At 39.0% G+C, this 13,499-nt stretch overlaps 2 protein-coding genes across 4 annotated transcripts in view; both read right to left on the minus strand.

The window, feature by feature from the left end:
* LOC130909820 (uncharacterized) overlaps nt 1–7,713 on the minus strand; it is an 82,248-nt gene extending 74,535 nt beyond the window's left edge. Inside the window, exon 1 of one of the 2 annotated variants that reach the window (XM_057826698.1) lies at nt 7,594–7,713. The gene's annotated coding sequence lies outside the window, so the exon portion shown is untranslated. Of the gene's footprint in view, nt 1–7,537 lie in introns of both variants that reach the window. The other variant, XM_057826709.1, reaches the window with a different exon arrangement.
* A 102-nt stretch (nt 7,714–7,815) lies between these two features.
* LOC130909824 (MYND-type zinc finger-containing chromatin reader ZMYND8-like) overlaps nt 7,816–13,499 on the minus strand; it is a 49,472-nt gene continuing 43,788 nt past the window's right edge. For both annotated transcript variants that reach the window (XM_057826732.1, XM_057826724.1), the window contains exons 17-23: nt 12,147–12,659; nt 11,666–12,073; nt 11,439–11,566; nt 11,219–11,299; nt 11,067–11,145; nt 8,935–9,174; nt 7,816–8,798 (exon numbers count right to left, since the gene is read on the minus strand). In XM_057826732.1, the coding sequence (XP_057682715.1) occupies nt 8,596–8,798; nt 8,935–9,174; nt 11,067–11,145; nt 11,219–11,299; nt 11,439–11,566; nt 11,666–12,073; nt 12,147–12,659 (1,652 nt within the window). In that variant the 3' untranslated portion in view covers nt 7,816–8,595. The remainder of the gene's footprint in view (nt 8,799–8,934; nt 9,175–11,066; nt 11,146–11,218; nt 11,300–11,438; nt 11,567–11,665; nt 12,074–12,146; nt 12,660–13,499) is intronic.

The following is a 13,499-nucleotide window of genomic DNA, read 5'->3' on the forward strand; positions in this document are numbered from 1 at the left end:
TGCCACGATCAGGAAGAAAACGCAAGCTATCACCTGCTGCTGAGAGAAAATTGGTCAGGAGGGTGAAGATTCAACCGAGAATCACCAAAAAGCAGATCTGCCAAGAATTAGAAGCTGCTGAAATACAGGTGTCAGTGTCCACAGTCAAGCGTGTTTTGCATCTCCATGGACTGAGAGGCTGCCGTGCAAGAAGGAAGCCCTTGCTCCAAAAGCGGCACCTTCAGGCTCGACTGAAGTTTGCTGCTGATCACATGGACAAAGATAAGACCTTCTGGAGGAAAGTTCTGTGGTCAGACGAAACAAAAATCGAGCTGTTTGGCCACAATGCCCAGCAATATGTTTGGAGGAGAAAAGGTGAGGCCTTTAACCCCAAGTACACCATGCCTACCGTCAAGCACGGTGGTGGTAGTAGTATGCTGTGGGGCTGTTTTGCTACCAATGGAACTGGTGCTTTACAGAGAGTAAATGGGATAATGAAGAAGGAGGATTACCTTCAAATTCTTCAAGATAACCTAACGTCATCAGCCCGAAGATTGGGTCTTGGGCGCAGTTGGGTGTTCCAACAGGACAATGACCCCAAACACACATCAAAAGTGGTAATGGAATGGCTAAATCAGGCTAGAATTAAGGTTTTCGAATGGCAATCCCCAAAGTCCTGACTTAAACGCCATTGAAAACTTGTGGACAATGCTGAAGAAACAAGTCCATGTCAGAAAGCCATCAAATTTTACTGAACTGCACCAATTCTGTCAAGAGGAGTGGTCAAAGATTCAATCAGAAGCTTGCCAGAAGCTTGTGGATGGCTACCAAAAACGCCTAATTGAAGTGAAAATGGCCAAGGGACATGTTACCAAATATTAGCGCTGCTAAATGTATATTTTTGACCCAGCAGATTTGATCACTTTTTTCTGTTCACCCATAATAAAGTCATAAAAGAACCAAACTTCATGAATGTTTTTGTGACAAATGAGTATCTTTTCCAATCACTCTATCAGAGAAAAATCAGAGTTGTAGAAATAACTGGAAACTCAAGAGAGCCATGACATTATGTTCTTCACAAGTGTATGTAAACTTTTGACCACAACTGTATATCAATATTTGTAATTAGAGCTGAAACGAATACTCGAGCAACTCGAGTTTAAAAACTGATCCGAGTAATTTTATTCACCTCGAGGAATCGTTTAATTTTGCCAGCTCTAAGCATCACGTTTTGCCTGGACTACTTTTAATGTGGGAAAACAGGCTGACGTCATGTGCGTAGAGGAAGAACCAATTTAAAAAAAAAACAAAAAAAACCTCACTGCAGCCGACAGCCATTACAAACTGCGCCGACTTTGCTAAAAACTACGCCCGCATGTTGCCACGGTGGTAGCATCCTAGCAAGTAGCGTCTGATGTGTGTCATATATATCACATGAACGTAGAACTAGATGCGAAATGACCGACTCGGCTCCGTTGATAAAACAGCCGCCATCTTAAAGCAGTACACTTCTCGGCGCTCATAAATAAGATTAACGTTACTTTCACTCGCTCACGTAATGTTATCCCTACGGAGGGCTAGGTTTTTATTCATTATGACCACGGTCGATGCATAGAGGCTTTATTTAATCTGTAAAAACAGCGCAGTAGAGTGATTAGGGTGTAAAATAAAAACATAATAATGCTAACTGTCAATTTTAGCTCAGTAGTCATTGCTGGATAAAACACCAAGTAGCACTGGTGCCTAATGTACTCCAATACAGCACAGCATTTATTTTGAACACTGCAAAAACTCAAAATCCTATCAGGACTTACAGTTTAGACTAACTTAAAACTTAACTACAACTTATAGCTTGACACAAGTGGAAATTCAATTGAAACACGAAGGAAAAACACCTAACTTTTAAGTCTTGTGTGTTATCAAGTGTAATGACATTTTTAGGTAAGAATTTTTTTTTTTTTTTATAAGATCTAAAAGTTTTTGGAGTGAAAGCAGCGAATTAGTCAATTTTTTTTTGTCACATTTGAGATGCAATTGTTGGCTGTTTTCAACAATGTACATCGAAAATAAAGACATTGATTGACTGAAAATGGTTCAATATTACATGAAATGTCTTGTTTTCGCATCTATATGTATAATTGCTCTTTACCTAATAAAAAATGTTTTATCCGATTACTCGATAGAATTTTCAGTCAATTACTCGATTACTAAAATATTCGATAGTTGCAGTCCTATTTGTAATGTTTAAATTTTATTTTTCTAGTTTTTATTTTCACTTTTATTTATTCCATAAATCATACATTTTTTATTCTGGCAGGTCTATTTAGTACTCCGTAAAAGATCGGCTTTTGGCGCCAGATTTTTGATACTCTGGAAAACGTGTCTGGCACAAAACCTGGCGAACGATCCATGCATAGCACTTTTTGGCTGCCCTCCCCTATCACCTGCTCTATTCGCGCCAACACGCCATTTAATCGCTTTCACGACCCTCCTAGCGAGACTTCTTATTTTGCTTAAGTGGAAACATGCACTTTCTCCGTCATACAATAGTTGGCTCAAAGAGGTTCTTACTCACTTAAAGTTAGAAAAGATAAGATTCTCACTTTCTGGTAGGGAAAATATCTTTCACAAAACCTGGAAGCCCTTCAGAGACTACCTGGATGGATGAATAATCCCCACAGAATAGCAACCAGATGCCCTGCCCCACCCGCTCCCCTTTTAATTTCATTTTGAGTTTTGCTTATCATAGCATTCATGCCTATCTATTGTGCTACAGGATGCTTGAATTGTGCCTTTTGTTTTCTTTGAATTTTTTTTTTTTTTTTTTTAATACTTTCATTACTATTATTATCTTGTTTTTGTTTGTGTGTGTGTGGTTCATGTAAAATAGATGAGAACTTGTTCATAATACAGCCAAACATAACTACATTCTTCCCTTGGAATTATGGCAAAAACTAAGTGTTGTTATCAACCTATCCTTTGTATTAATTTTTTTAATCATTATTTTTTTCTTTTTTCCCCACTTATACCAAATGTGCCATGAAAAAGACTAATCGATTTGTTATTTTTGATGTGGCTGAGAATTATTTAATCATGTCCATGTATTTGAAAGCTCAGATAAAAAGATGTATACAAAAAAATGGGCTTCAGAAATGCTGCTATGAAGGACTTTTTCAAAATCTTGTTACTCATGCTGGTTCCCCATCATTTTCTGTCCAGTGTCACAAAGCTTGCTAAAGCTCATACAGGTTTTACTAAAGTGAGCAACCAAGATAAAAAGTCACACTTATGTAAGTTCAGTCTGGAAACGAAATCATCCACACCTTTGAGAGTTCAAAACACGTTGCTCTGTAGTCTCATTTGTGAAAAAATAGGTACGAGTCAAAAACAAGAGACCAACGGCTGGTCATAGGCAAGTTCTGAAAACACAATCCCCACCTCACACACATGCAGAGGACCAATATGTCAGACTACAAACTAAAGTCCAAAGGTAAATATGTTATTTAAAATGAAAATGTTTTACAAAATAAATATTGTTTATACACACGTAATTCAACTGAGCCTCCGCCTTCAAAATCTGTGTTGTCCTCACAGCCGTTGTCCGCCATCTTGGTGTTCTGCATGCCTGTGACCTGCTGGTGGCCTACATGACGTCCTCTCATCCTTTTTCTACTCATACCCAATGGAATTAATTCGTAGTCGTAGATATTACAGTTGCAATCACAAGACCTTGCACCCTAAGTTTTTAGATTTCCCAATTCCCTCAAAAACAATTAGGATTTGTAATTCCATTTGGACACATCTGGACTCATATTTGTTGTACATTATGAAAATACATAATATAAATAATAATATAAATGCCTAATCATGCATGCATCTTTTGACAGCCATTTTTTCCGCAGAGAACTTTGACGTGCCAAACCCTATCAAGGCAATGATTATGAAACTTCAGAGGAAAAAAATGAATGTTGTTAAAAATGTTGTTTATGACCTACAGTTGTTATTTTCTTGACTAGTAGTGGTTGAAGGTAAAAGCGGAGAAAATTATCCCTTCAAATGAGGCAACCCGGATTTCTTGCCTATTATTGATCACAATGAATACCTGAAGCTGGGAGCCAATGTGTGTCTTGTATGGCGTGGCAAAGGCTTTCGTTTGACACGGCAATGTTTGACTGGATCATGAGACTTGCAGACCAGCCTAGGCAGTCCTTGTGCCATTTGGACATGACTATATTAGCTACTGGTGGGGCCCGTCTTGTGTGGTATGTGTACAGTGCATATATTTAAACAGTACAGTGATCCCTCGTTTTTTGCGGTAACCAGAACCCGCCACGATGAGTGAAAATATTTTATACATATATATATATATATAAATTTTTTTTTTTTGAGTGTGTGAGTGTGTTCAATGTATTTATTCTGATTTAGTATTGTAGAGATACATATAAGACTTGTTTTTTTGTTTTGTTTTTTTACTCCCCCCCCCCAAAGTTTAATTACAAAAAAAAATATATGGTGGAAATCACAGACAAGGTCGAAAAAGCAGTTTCTGCTCTTGCACCAGTCTTTAAAATAAACTGCTGTCTAACTTTATTAAAATTATTCACTCACATATTCTAAACTTTTAAACATATTACATCATAATGGAAAAAAATAGTGTCTAAATAGGTCACCGATATCTACCTCATAACTATCGCTTACCGGTAATTGTTTTTTTTTTTGGTTGTTACTGTCGCATTTTCCCCGATATTTTAGATGATAAATAATCGATCCCAAAAAAGAAAATTTGGAAGAAAAAAAAAAAAACATTTAAAAGGGTAAATATTTGAAAAAAAAATCTCAACCACACCTTGATGTCTCCGATTCCCGCATTGCGACCCTTGTTATAATACCGTGTTTACCCATAAAATCCCCAAAAAGTCCGGCTGTGGCCATTCACAGCTCTGTCTTGACACTTGGGGAGACATGCTACGAGTCTTTGGATCGAAACAAGGTAGGTACGCGATAATATCTCTTTAAAATCATGGTGTCTTTCACTATGCCCCCTAATGCTCTCACCTCGAGTTAGGGTTAAATTTTTTTTTTAATATGCCCTCCCGTTCAAAATGTTTCTTCTCTTAGAAAATTGATATTTTAAGCTTTCCAATGATGTATCAATCATGGATATAGGACAATTTTGAAATTTGGCCAAATTGGGGTTCTCAGAACGTGACTTCAAGTCACTTGAGTGTTTTATGCTATAAATATATATATATATATATATATATATATATATTTTTTTTTTTTTTTAAATAAAGGTTTTTAAGCACTTCAAATGTAATAATTATGAAAGTTTTAAACATGCTACTGTCCCACAGAATTATTTTTAAACAAAAATAAAAAAGTAGGAAAATGTTCGGCTTTATTAAATGCTCCATAGTGAGTCTACTCAAATGCTCCTCACACACACAATGAGTTGCCACAGCAACTGTTTAATAAGTTAAAAGATGATTGACGCATGCGGCGCTTTTAAAGTCTGTGACTCTGGCAAGATCAAACACAAACATCTGTCAACGTTGTTAACTTTAATATGCAACTCAAGTGCAGTGCCTGACGAACAAAGAGCAGGGAGAGGGAGGGAGCAAGAGTGAGACTACGCGATCGGCTCGGGACAGATCAACTATTTGTTTTTTTTTCAACTGAAAAAAAATCTGCGATGGACTGAGGGCGCAAAGTTTGAAGCGCGAAGTAGCGAGGGATCACTGTATATTGTTGATTACACATGGTGTAGTGTAGTGGTGGGAACCTCTTGGTACGTCACGATACGATACGATTTGCGATACAAAGCTCACGATAACCATGTTCTCACGATGTGGCGACACAACGATTATTGATGCATTGGTCAGGAAATCATTCTGGGATAGTCTACAAATAATGATAAACAGAAAAAAAACAAGCTATCTCCATCATTCTGTTCTAAGTTTATCACTAGTATATGTCCAATCAATTTGAACTGGGAGGGTGGCAGCGAATGAACCCTCCCTCTTCAAACAGTCCCCTTCTACTTCTATGGCAGTGGCAGCCAATGCCGGGCAACAAGGTAATTTTGGCCCTTTTCAGGTCATTACCTGTTGATTTTCAGTCACTTCCTGTTGATTTTTTGTCACTTCCTGTTGATTTTGGGGCCTTTCAGGGTCACTTCCGGTTGGTTTTGGGGCATTTTATGGGTCACTCACTGTTGGTTTTGGGTTACGGAACGGGAAATGACCCAGAAGAATATGCAGCGACTCAAACTCAACAGGAAGTGACCTGTAAATGCCCTAAAATGAACAGAAAGCGATCTGTAAACGCCCCGAAAATTGGAAAGAGTGACTGTGAATACTCTGGTTTCAAATAAATGAATGTTCAATCGCCCTTCCCAGTCTTAGCCGCCGTCAATGGCAGCCATAGAATTAACGGAGACAATATTATGGTGGAAGATTTTGGTCGCAATTTGTTAATTTTTATTTTTTTTTTTTTAAACAGTGACACCCTTTTCAAACAATATGTCGATTCTTGGCCTGAGCGTAACAAGATAACCTTTTGGGGAGCTAAGTATCACGATATATCACCATTTCGATATTTAGTCACACCAATAATGGTGGGCTCATTATCATCCCATTGGCTGGCTGTGCCTTTACTTTACCATACAGGCGCAGTTACAAAGTTATATCAGACTCCCGTATTCAATTTTCCATCTTTGAAAGTGAGTGGGAAATCATCTTCACTGTACGCTAAATATATGTGTTTGGATTATTTGTGTGGAGTCTCAGTCACAGTTAACTCAAGACAACTGGACTGTTTCTTTACCCTAAGATTTTGGATTAAAGACGAAACAAGAGCTCAAAAAATCCTTTCAGATTAAGGGTGAAACAAAGTTGTCTTGATGTCACCATTGCTGACTGACCCCTGAAAATAATGCAATAACATTCATGAGAACACACGTGATTAAAAAGAAATATTACCCCAACTTATATTCGAATAGAATCAAAATGTTGATAAAATACAATTATGAGCTCTTGTCAGCTTTAACTAAAACTACTGACACATTATCCAAGCAAAGACAATGCGTGCTCAAAATGATCGATTACTGTAGTAATGGTCATGTTCCATCGTAAAAACATAATTGCGTTTGCAGTTTCTTAATATTGGGGACCCACTCCTAAAATGTCTGCAGTAACATATGTCTGTAGGCCGCATTTGTGGATTCCTAGTTGTCCACTTGATTGGGAACTACGTTCACTTTGGAAGTGACAACATAGGAAATATTACCTTCAAGCTTCTTCCCCCGAACCGTCAAGATATTCGATCAACAAAACGGTAGATACAAGATTACCGTTACAATATCAAACTCAATATTCAGGCGAATTTATAAAGGAAGAAGAGCGCCGTTGGGCCATATGTATCGAAATTCGACAAAAGGAGCAGTTGGTCAGACGATTAGAGCAGACGCCATAGCGTAGAGCTAGTTAGGCTAACAGCTACACGATGGTCGATGTTATCAATTACGATTCCCTGCTAATTATATCAAGACAAATCTAACCTTTAACGGCTGTGTGATGTTTTGCATGGATGCCACGAGGAAGTCTGAACGCATACCTCCGACAAAAGTGGATTATTTTCCATCTAACACTGGAACTATCTTGTGAGGACCTTCCATTTTCTTTGCCTTGGTCTACTTTCAAGAGTATCGCGAGAACGAGAGTTCCGGGTGCTTACTTCCTGTTCCGTTTCGTACCGTTTACGTGAAGGGGGGGTGGGGCGGAATGGAAATTTGCTAACCAAAGAGAAACAAAATATTGAAAACATGTTTATTGTTTTCTTGAGTCAATTTACTGTATTTATAACGTGTAAACATGAACAAGACAAACTGAAATTAGACATGCTCGTGTAATCATAACCAGTCAAAACGTACTTTCTATTCAAGTATACGCACTTTTAAACAGTCTTACCAGAATTTACATCAACTTTGGAAAAGTGTAAGACTTCACCCAGTACTGACATACATGAGTAATTTTGGGCCAATTATACACAAATAATATGATTTAATCAAAACATTATAAACATAATAAATATTGTATATGTATTGTATCTTCTTACAAAAACTTTTTACACTTAACTGTTTAAGATATTTTTCATAGTTTTTCTTTAATGTAGGCCTTTACAATATTGGATAAAAAAAAAAAGACCTCTGACACAAAAAGGACACGATTGGAAAAAAGACGCAAAAAAATGCATCAATTACTCATTGCTGTTTCAGCATCTCGCATGGTATGATGATTACTCATTTGAAGAGCAGCAGTGAAACATGTTAGTGTAACAAATATTCTTCAGTTAGTTATAATCTTGTTCAGCCAAGAAATTAAGTGGTAAAAGCAAAAACTAATTTACAGTTTGGAAACGTAGAAACCTCACTCTTGTTTTATCAAGACCACATTTTTTCAGGTGATGAATCTGCAAAATCCATGAAAATTTCCTCCAAGCATTTGAGAAAGGAAACCAAAAAGTGAAACGTCACACAGAAGGCATTGAAGCTCAAAGTGTGACACGGCAAAGTCCACAGACGCCTTGGAATACATGCCACACAATCTAGAGAGACAGTCAAGTCACAGTAACCCCAGCACTGTCTTTGCTTTTCTCAATAAATGTGGGAGAGCTGCCTTTGTCTGAAATGGATGAGGAAGAAGAGGAGGCCGCTGCGCCTGTTGGGGCAGTCAAAGTTTGTGAGACTGGGGAATTGCCTGTTGGTTTGCTTGAAGTGTCTGGATTGGGCTCCACCTCTGGTTCCTGTTGTGACGCTGAAGCTGTAAGACAAACAAAAAAACATCATAGCAATAGAATGATACATGCATTGTTAATATGTTGGTGTGACTGTTGGATGATACATGGTAGCAATTTTATTTTGATGACAATTAATAACAGTGTGACAGGCTAATTTACCTGACTGTGTGCAGGATTTCATGTGTTCTGGCCAGTGGGCTTGCTGGCATGGGTAATCACAGTAACTGGTATTCCAACAACAGTAGAAGATGGCCTCTTTCCTGCAGTTGGCGCACCACTGTTTTTTCTTTGTCTCATCCACAGCTTGCTGCTTTTCCAAATCCATCTGCTTTTTTACCTCTGCTACAAGCCTTTCTCGCTCCTGCTCCAGACTCTGTCTCATCTCTGCCATTGTCAATTCTATGTTGAGGATTGCAGCACAACAAATAAACAATTTCTTAGAAAAACTCTTCCTTCTTTCAGAATCGAATGGTTGTACACATTTAAATGTTGAGGTTTAGTTTGCATACCTATTGCAATATAAAAAAAATATGTTTGCCATGTTTATGTACAATAGCCGAACAGCAAATTATCCTATAGGTCAGGGGCCGGCAACCCAAAATGTTGAAAGAGCCATATTGGACCAAAAAAAAAAAAAAAAATGTCTGGAGCCGCAAAAAATAAAAGCCTTAAAGTGCCTGCGACAGCAGAAAAAAAAAAGTCTTAAATAGAATTATGTGAATTGGAAGCATATTTTGAGATGATTCGACTATATACAACAATTTGGCAAAGCGCAGATGATGAGAAATTAAGTATTTTAATCTGCCGTTTAGACCTGCCTGTCAGATAAAACGACAGAGAGGAGCAAAATCTCATGAATGTTTCAGTCTCTCTACTCAAATATTTTTACAGGATATTCTTTTTATCCAAGTATTTTTCTCCAAATTGCTAAATAAATGGTATGGTCATGACCCATGACAAGTAACAGTCTTGTGCTAAATGGAATATGAAATATTATAATGCATTTATTCAGTATGACAGGGCAAAATTACTGCATAATGGTCAAAACTGGCAACTTCTTCCTCTCCCGAACGGTATTTTATGCCACCGAGTTAACAGACTTTTGTCATTTCAGAGACGAGTTCAGAGACGGAGGAAAGAGCGTCGTTCTGCTGCAGCCACGGCAGTGCTCGTCGCCGGGACTGAACGCCAGAAATAGCCCATTCTCGGTGGACAAACTGGCCGACGTCAGAGCAGGGTGCTGCTCGTGGCCAAGCTGAGGAAAGCGCAATCTCGACGGGCACGAGAATATGACCGAGCGGGCTGGATCGGCCAGCCAAAACGGCTGATGTCGGAGCGGGGTGATGCTCGTGGCCAAGCCAAGCAAAGCACATTCTCGGCGGGCACGCCTTTATTGGCCGGCGACCATGGTGTAGGACAAGCCGCAGGTCGTCGGCAGTGTGGCCTTCTCGGTGGACATGGAGTATTTTCAGTACACCCACAAAATGCAAGCCACCTCCTTATTAAAACTTGTGCCATGATCCCAGGATTTGACATAATATAAAACACGTAGCATCTTTGTCCATTTTCAGACCATTTTTTAAAATTCTCCAGGGAGCCACTACGGCAGCACTGAAGAGCCGCATGCTGCTCTCAAAACACGGGTTGCCAACCCCCAGTATAGGCAGTCCCTGGGTTACGAACAAGTTCCGTTCCTATGCTGGCGATGTAACCCGAATTTCCGCGCAAGTTGGAATTAACCCTTTAAGTACCCCTAAATACCCCCTAAATCTCTAAACAACAAAACATTTATTATACATCATTGGACTGTCTTCGCCAAGACAGTCTGCTTAGCTAGACTGCGAGCTAAGTTGTAATCTTTCCCCTCTCTCTAACTCGGCTACGCAACTTCTTCGTGGGAGCAAATGCGCTCTTCCTCGTGTGCACAAATACCTTCTTCTTCGTGTGTACCTGTGCTCTTATACGCGTGCGGAAGTACTATATGCTCTACGCTTCCTGCGCCAAAATAAACACATGCATCACAAAACAAAATTCGATATTATAATCAAATACACATTTCACCAAAAGGCATAACAGTCATATTAATAAAATAATGTAAAAAATAAGATAATGTGAAGTAAAAAAAGCGTACTGCTTACGTGACTTTAAAAATATTTTTTTTTTTAAAAAAAAACACACGACTGGAGACAAATTGGCGGACAAGACACCGGCATCGTGAAGTCGAAATCTCATAAATTGGGTACGTCGTAACCCTGGGACTACCCGTACATACCCACTTGCAACAAACATACCTAGATTGTGCTTCATCTCAGACAACTCTTGCTGATGCAACCACTGAAGCTTCTCAATCTCTATCCTCAGCCGCCGAATCTATGGAACAACAAAATGAGTTAATAGCAAATAATGTAAGGCGTCATCAAGGGTAATCAATGAAAAGATGTACCTCTGCAATTGTATTTCCTGAAGTGTTTTTGGAAAGGTCATTGTATATCTCAGTCATTGTTCCTTTAATTGAGTCCATAATCTGCAAGGTTGTGTCAGATCTTGTCAAATATTTTTACTTTAAACAATAAATGTGCACGCAATAACCGTAAATTAATTGTTCAACTAAATGAATTATTACTTTTTGACATTATAGTACTGCAATAATGTTAAGGACATACTTTGTTTGTGTATCTGGCTATATCTGCAGCTGCATCTGCAGAAGCAGTCGAGATTGTCAAGTCTCCTGACAAGTAGGAAGATGAGCTACTTGATGCTGAAGTAGTCTGAGTTGAGTCTTTTGACTGAACTAGATGGATTATGGAGTAATAAAAAGATGTTAATAATTTCCCCAAAAATATAGTACATTAGAAGATATTTAGACCAATGTGAGTGTTGACATAAACACCTTTAGCCGCTTGTCTGGTCTGATAGCGGGTACTTGAAGAATTCTGATGCTGACTTTGTATTTGACCCTGACCTTGTGCAGTTGACTGCTCTGCTTGTTGCTGTTTCTGTATATGTCCTTTCTGAGAGGAATTTTGCAATTTGGTGGGATTCCAAACGACTGCTCGCTGTACAGCCTGGACTGTTTCTTTGGGCAACAGGGGACGCTGTTTCTTCACTGCTGGTGAGGTTGACGTAAATGAGGATTGAGTGGAGGGCGTACTGGTAGTGCTGCTGGTAGTTGATGCTCCACTGGGCTGACCAGAGGTGGAAGTGGGAACGGCATTGGGAGCAGATGAAGCAGTCTGCAAGCCATCTTTTAGGGTAGAAGTAGCTGGAGCAACTGCTGTTGTAGAATTGGCTAATTTACCTGAGGAAAGGGGAGTATTAAGAAAAGATTGAAATATAGTAATATCTTCTATGTGATGTATTAAATGTCTCACCATCCGATTTGGCAGCATTAGTCTCTTTTGGGGTTTTGGTAGAAGAGCCACTCGTGTCTTTTCTTGACCTCTTCGAGTCACGCGCTCCGTGTTCATCTCCGAGGTCAATCACAAGCTCTCTTTCAGAATCAGAGTCTTGTTCTCCCATTGATGTTGTATTAAGTGTTCTCCCTTCCTCCGGCGCCTTCGGCTTGTCAGTGAGAGACTGAGTATTGGTCACTCTAGGCTTTTCCTGAAGGGCATTTTCTTGTCCATCGCTACTCTGTGTCTCTTTAATCAAGGTTGCAGGGGTGGATTTTTCCCCAGTCCTTCCAGAAGGGTCTTTATTCTCTGCTTCTGTTTTTACTTTGGGCCTCTTTCGATCTACTTTGACCTTTTCTTCCTGTGCAGAGCTCTTTGGCTTGTGTTCCTCTTCACTGACATATTCGCTATCACTAGTGTCAGATTTATCAGAGTCTTCTGTGTCACTATGATCCACACCTTTATAAACATCTTCAGAAATGTCATCTATTCCTGCAAAAGGGAAATAAATCTAAGGTCAAAATTTTTAAAATGTGAATCAGTGTGTGTCTGATATCAACATGTCTGTTTGGAAGTGGCTGGTCAAGAACTGTGACCAAAGACAACTTTTGGGTAAGTGCGGTTGTTCTCTTTCATTGCCCGCATATTCATGCACACATCATATTCGATTCTTGAGCATTTCGAGAACTTTCTCATCTGCTGTGAGGACATTTATCTTCTTTGTTTTGTATTTGTATCACATTGGAAATGAAGTTTGTCTGGGTTTGTCAGCCCGCTAAAAAATTGAAGTCGGGCGAAATCTCGCTGCATGTATCTGCACTCGTGGTTGAACATCTGTTGGTGAGCACATCCGAAGTCAGCGGTAAAGAGGATGTCACATTGTCAATATAAAAAAACAAATAAGTGAGTTAGTTTAGCAGTCAAACGAGAATTTGAATTTAAAAGTTAATTCACATGAAGGGTGGACAAAGATGCAGGTATTCTAATTCACTGAGTAGGGTTTCAGCTAAAATGGCAGAGGCTTGCCTCGTCAATGAGACTGAAGACATATGACCCGGGTCCCTAGTTTGTTTTCCTCCAAAGGTGATCTAGTTCCTTGCAGTTGACTGGACAATTTATCCACCAACACACAGTTTTGTTTTGTTTGTTTTGAGTAGGACTTGTGGTGTCATGCTCCCCCCAAGTGACAGGCCGCTGCATATGAATGAAAACGCAATTTGGCATGTTGATGAGTATTTATTTGCTTAATCAATAGATTTTTGAATGATTAAATATTTCTGTGTAACATCTCGATTTGTAAATGTAAATATCCCACATATAGACATATACAGT

The sequence above is a fragment of the Corythoichthys intestinalis genome, chromosome 2 (genome assembly GCF_030265065.1).
Source record: "Corythoichthys intestinalis isolate RoL2023-P3 chromosome 2, ASM3026506v1, whole genome shotgun sequence".
In the NCBI taxonomy this organism is placed as follows: domain Eukaryota; kingdom Metazoa; phylum Chordata; class Actinopteri; order Syngnathiformes; family Syngnathidae; genus Corythoichthys; species Corythoichthys intestinalis.